The 5361-nt window shown below is 53.6% G+C and overlaps 1 protein-coding gene across 1 annotated transcript in view; it reads left to right on the forward strand.

Annotated features, from left to right (window-relative positions):
• Positions 1-1234, forward strand: part of LOC114708688 (myosin-7) — a 22519-nt gene extending 21285 nt beyond the window's left edge. Inside the window, exons 39-41 of the mRNA XM_028892148.2 lie at positions 7-102; positions 225-359; positions 1105-1234. Of these exons, the coding sequence (XP_028747981.1) occupies positions 7-102; positions 225-359; positions 1105-1122 (249 nt within the window). The 3' untranslated portion in view covers positions 1123-1234. The remainder of the gene's footprint in view (positions 1-6; positions 103-224; positions 360-1104) is intronic.
• The last annotated feature ends 4127 nt before the right edge of the window (positions 1235-5361 follow it).

The raw sequence follows: 5361 nt of genomic DNA on the forward strand, positions 1-5361 counted from the left end.
CTTCAGACAGAAGAGGACAGGAAGAACCTCCTGAGGCTGCAGGACCTGGTAGACAAGCTGCAGCTGAAGGTGAAGGCCTACAAGCGCCAGGCTGAGGAGGCGGTGAGTGACCCTGCTGGGGTTGAAGCCTGGAAGAGAGACACGGGGTACCATCCCCGTACCCCCAAGACTGCAAGGCTAAGAGACCAGGTCCTTTCTCACCCACCCCCTTTATCCGCTCCTAGGAGGAGCAGGCCAACACCAACCTGTCCAAGTTCCGCAAGGTGCAGCATGAGCTGGATGAGGCCGAGGAGAGGGCGGACATCGCCGAGTCCCAGGTCAACAAGCTGCGGGCCAAGAGCCGTGACATTGGTGCCAAGGTGGGTCCCTCCCCTGGCCCTGACTTGTCACCTCCCACAGCAGACACAACTCCTCTATCCCTTCAGATAGTACTATTTCGTTTATTCCCTAACCAAACCACAAAACCCCGAAGGCTAGGGTGGCTGAGTTCCCAGTGACTTCTAAGGTTCTTCGTGATCTCATTTTCAGTGATTCTGGGAATCCCAGATCAAGAGGTCAGAAACCCTACGCAGCTCCAATTTTTTATTTTTTATTTTTTAGCTTTTTCGAGATAGGGTTTCTCTGTGTAGTTTTGCGCCTTTCCTGGAACTCGCTTTGTAGCCCAGGCTGGCCTTGAACTCACAAAGATCCGACTGCCTCTGCCTCCTGAGTGCTGGGATTAAAGGCGTGCGCCACCACCGCCCGGCTAGCTCCAATTTATATATACCCATTAGCTCCAATTCCCCCCAACTACCAACTCTATTTTTCCCCACTTCATTTTGGCTCCTAACCTTCACACTCAAATGTGAAAAGAATATCTCACGAGCTACATCGATCTCACAAAGGCAGCTTGCCTCCAGCCTACTCAAGATCCCTTTCCTCCAGAACTTTCCCCTTCTAAACTGATCCCTGGAAATACATCCATGCCTACACAGGGGCTTCCAACAGATCACACAAGGGTCTCCGTCTCTCAGGTGCCCTAGTTCCAACTCCAGTTTCCATATGCCCTGTCCCCAGAATGCCAGCCTTCCCAGAGCTAATTTGGACTTTGTTTTATTTCAAAAGGGCCTGAATGAGGAGTAGTAGACCTTGAGCTGCCCAGTCCTAAAGGTGCCTGTGAAGCCCTCAGACCTGGAGCCTTTGTAACAACCCCTTAGGAGGAAGCCGAATAAAGCAATTGTTCTTGAAGCCGAGACCCTGCCTCCATTCTCTTCACTGACTTCCAGCCCTGGGGCTCTGGGGTGGGGAGTCGGGGCTTGCAAGAAGGAGGGGCATCTTCAGAAGGCCTTCCCCCAGGACCCTGGGAAGCTCTGAGTCTTCCCGGTGCAGCATTGGTCCACGGATCCCACCCCCCAGCAGAACCTAGCGAGAAGTGGCACACCTCTTCTTTCAGCCTTTCCCCAGGTCCAGTGGCTGGCAGGTTGAAATAGCATCTAGAGGAGCCTCCCAACTCACCTGGATCACTGAGCCCATCTATCACACACTTACATGCCAGTTCGAATCAGTACCCCACACCGATAGAACTCAGAGCTGGACCATGCGACGAGGCCCAGAATATAGGGGCTGACCAGTGACTTTTCAGTCTGAGGATGTGGTAATGTCCCCTTTGACGCCATCCTAGGTAGACCTCCGAGAGGACACGGGATCACAGATGTAGTCACATGCCATTCTAAACACAGCCATCCACGGTGGCCCATGTCCCTCCCACTTAAGCCGGAGGACAGTAACCTTGGCCTACCTTTTTTCTTTCTCTCCATCCTCCCAGGACTCAGCCCCTTTATGGTACTCATTTCTTCCCCTTCATTTTCCCTACTGTTACTTCCATTTGCAAGGCTTTTTACCTCTACAGCAGCGGGAAGATGAGGTTTGGCCCATATGTGGCAAGCCATCTCAAGAAGAAGCAGGCAACAGAGGGACCAGATTTTGGAAGGAGGGGGACTAATTGTGGAAGGGCCTAGAGGTAGAAAAAAAGAGCAAGCAAGTCCTCTCCAGCTAAGCAAATCTAGTTCCCCTGGCTTTCTCCCACAGCTGGGCTGCTGAGGGCAGGTTTAGGAATGCGGGTCTGGGAAACAATGGGATTTTAATCTATCTCTAGGAACCTGGTTCAGCCCTGGCCTGAATCTCCCCTCAACCATTCCCATAGACACATTTGTATATGGCCTGACTCCTGTTCAACCACTCTCCCTGGTCTCTAATCGCTGAGAGCTGAGCCTGAGAGCATGGGCCCTGTCCTGAGGATGGGGAGATTCCAAAAGCAAGAACAGAAGGTGAGGGAGAACAGAGAATGTAATAAGGAAGGAAAAAGAAAAGGCCTCATCAGAATAGATGGGGAACCCAGGGATGGCTTGAGCAGAGGAAACAGAAAAGAAAGAGATCCTGGGCAGAGAGAAGCTGGACAAAGAGCCCAGGTCATCCACACTTCCTCTTTGTACCCTCACCCCTTCTCCCTCTCCAAAACCATTCCTCTCCCTAGAACAGACTTGAACAGCAGTGAAGAGATCGGTAGAGTGAAAAGAGGATCACACTGGAAGGAGGAGGCGTGTGGAGAAGCCCAGGAAAGATAAGAGCCAGAGCCTAAAAGAGCAAGAGAGAAAGATGCTGCAAAGGTAGCCAGGAAAGATGCTGCAAAGGTAGCCAGGAAAGATGCTGCAAAGGTAGCCAGGCTGGGCGCAGACAGGGGGTCAAGGACAGGTAGAGCCTCCATAGAAGGAAGATGCTGAGAATGGATGAGGAGAGAGGATGAAGAGGAGACTGGGACAGAGAATCTGTAGGCACTGGAGGTGACACCGTGATGGGGAAAACTCCGGCTACCTTTAGATGTAAATCGTGGAAGCCAAGAAGAAGGGAGGCTGGAGAGAGCCGAGGAAGAACCTGGGGCAAGATACGGAAGCGGAAGAGAGGACAAGCCAGGTTGAGCGCTCCACGATCAGCCCGCAGAAGCCCTGGTGTGAGCCCCGGCACAGCGGAGGCGAGGTCTGGTTTTGCGACAGCGAACAGAAGGTAGACACAGAATGGACAGAGACTTGGGAAGACAGGTAACAAAGGGCTGGACTGCATCTCAAAGGCCAGCTCGGCCCTTGGGTCCCTCTCACCTGTGACCAGCGCGTCCATCTGTGGTCCACATACTCCAGAACTTTCGTCAGACTGCCGGGCTGGTTTTGGGAGGCAGCTGAAAAGAGTATGTGAGAGCCAGAGGAGAGAAGGGGGCCGAGGAAAGGAAGAAGAGGGCACACCAGGCCACACAAGAGGGCAGAGCCCAGAACTGAGTTAACTCTTTCCTTGTCGAATCTTCCATAGGAGACAATGGGAACTCCGTGCCCACAATCTCCCATGAGCCCCCACTACCTATACCAAGTTTGGCCTGCTTGGCACACAGGGTGCCCTGAGGACAGAGCCTGGTCTTTGTCACTTGGACCTGACCCAGGCTGACCCAATGTTCTCAGTCCCTTATCATGTCCTCAGGACCTTGAAACCAGGCAGTGACATATTAGGCCAGAGGCTAACCCTGCAGGACAGGGGCCTCAAGTGACCTGCGGTGAACCAGCTGCAGACAGGTGGCTTGCATTCTCGGAGGACAATCATTTGGCATAGTCACCTCCAGATGGGAATGCAGGGTTGGCTCAGGTCCCTCCCTTCAAGAGCACTGTATACAGGCTCTAAGACCCCTGGAGAGAAGTGTATGTCCCTGAGTCCATGATGGGGCAGTGAACTGTCCTAGGGCTGGTGACCTTGGGAGGATGCCACATCGCTGAGCGTGCTCTACCCAGAGAAAGTGACCGCAGTGTGTCCTAGCCACCTCCACACTCTAGAGCTATATTGAGAGGTGACAGTCGGTAGGGTCTGGGAGCTGGGCGAGGGTTCCTGGGTGTGAGGGTGTAGGGGAAAGCCAGAGCAGGGGAGTCTGGCTTTGTCGCCCGAACACAATGTCTGCTTAGTTATGACAGGCACAACCTGCTAAAGACCTAACACCTACGGTCTCTGAGAAATGGCAGCCCTGAAGGACAGGGAGTGTCTCCAGGGCCTGGGTGCTGGAGGGCGCCACAAAGAAGGGCATGGGAGTGGAAGCCCCAGGAGGCTAGAAAGGGCTACCAGAGTTCTACCTGGGCACCAGGAAGTCTGCAGAGCCCCTACCCATGGAATTCAGAGCCTGGGGCCAATTGGTGTAAATCCCTGGGCCTGCCAGGCGTCCCCTGCCAGCCATCCCAAGCAGCACCTGCATCCTCTGGCAGCCTGGAGAGGCGGAAGGGAGCAACCCCCCACTCACACCCCTTCTCCCTCAGCCCCAGGATTAACACCTCTGGCCTTTCCACCCTCCCATCTCCCATCAGGAGTGGAGAGTTTTGCAGAGCGAGGGTAAAAACTTACGTGTCCAGAACATGGGTGTGCAGATAGATGCACTGGTATGTGTAGAAGCACAAAACAAAATCTGCAAGCTTAACTGGGTTAATGTGTGAAGTTTTGTGTGTGGGGGGTGGGTGGGTGGCTGAAAATAGGCATGGATGTGCAGCTGTTTGATTCTGTATGGGAAGCTAGCAGACTTTAGGTTTGTGTGTAAATTGCCCAAGGCAGAGTAGGGTGAATCCCTCCTATGGTTTAAAGAGATTGGGTGATGGCCTGCATGTTGGGGAGAATTGAGAATAGAATGAAGACTCGATGTGTCCCCAAACCGAGGTAGCAAGGCCTTTGGAGGATACCTGTCTAGAGACATGGGCAACAGAGACCGTAGACAGCATCTGAACAGGTTAAGGAGAGAGACGAAGAGGGAGGGAGAGAGAATTCTATTACTAACCAAGGGAAATGGAGTTGTGCACCTGAGCAATGGATGCTCCCCTGTCCCGGACATCTTGACTTTGACTCTGAGATTTACCACTGTGGAGCTCCAGGTCTGAGAGGGTAGGAGATACCCCTCAGCCTGAAGCTGTGCAGATAACCAGGGTGGAAAGGGGAGGGGAGGGAGCCTGTGAGTCGAACAGAGGATAAATATGAGGCCTTGTAAGAGAAGGTGACCCTCACCCAGTGTGCTCAATTCACCCTTCAGATTAAAAATAACTGAGGTAAGGGCCATGTGGGTAGGGGAGGTGGTGTGCGACAGTCTTGTCTCTCCTTCTGCCCATCGGCCCTTTGGGGAGGAGGAATGTGCCCAAGGACTAAAAAAAGGCCCTGGAGCCAGAGGGGCTAGGGCAGCAGACCTTTCATGGGCAAACCTTGGGGCCCTGCTGTCCTCCTGTCACCTCCAGAGCCAAGGGATCAAAGGGGGAGGAGCCAGGAGAGAAGTGGGAGGGAGGGTCGCTCCAGACGGACTCCAAATTTAGGCAGCAGGCA

The sequence above is a fragment of the Peromyscus leucopus genome, chromosome 9 (assembly GCF_004664715.2).
Source record: "Peromyscus leucopus breed LL Stock chromosome 9, UCI_PerLeu_2.1, whole genome shotgun sequence".
Taxonomy (NCBI): Eukaryota; Metazoa; Chordata; class Mammalia; order Rodentia; family Cricetidae; genus Peromyscus; species Peromyscus leucopus.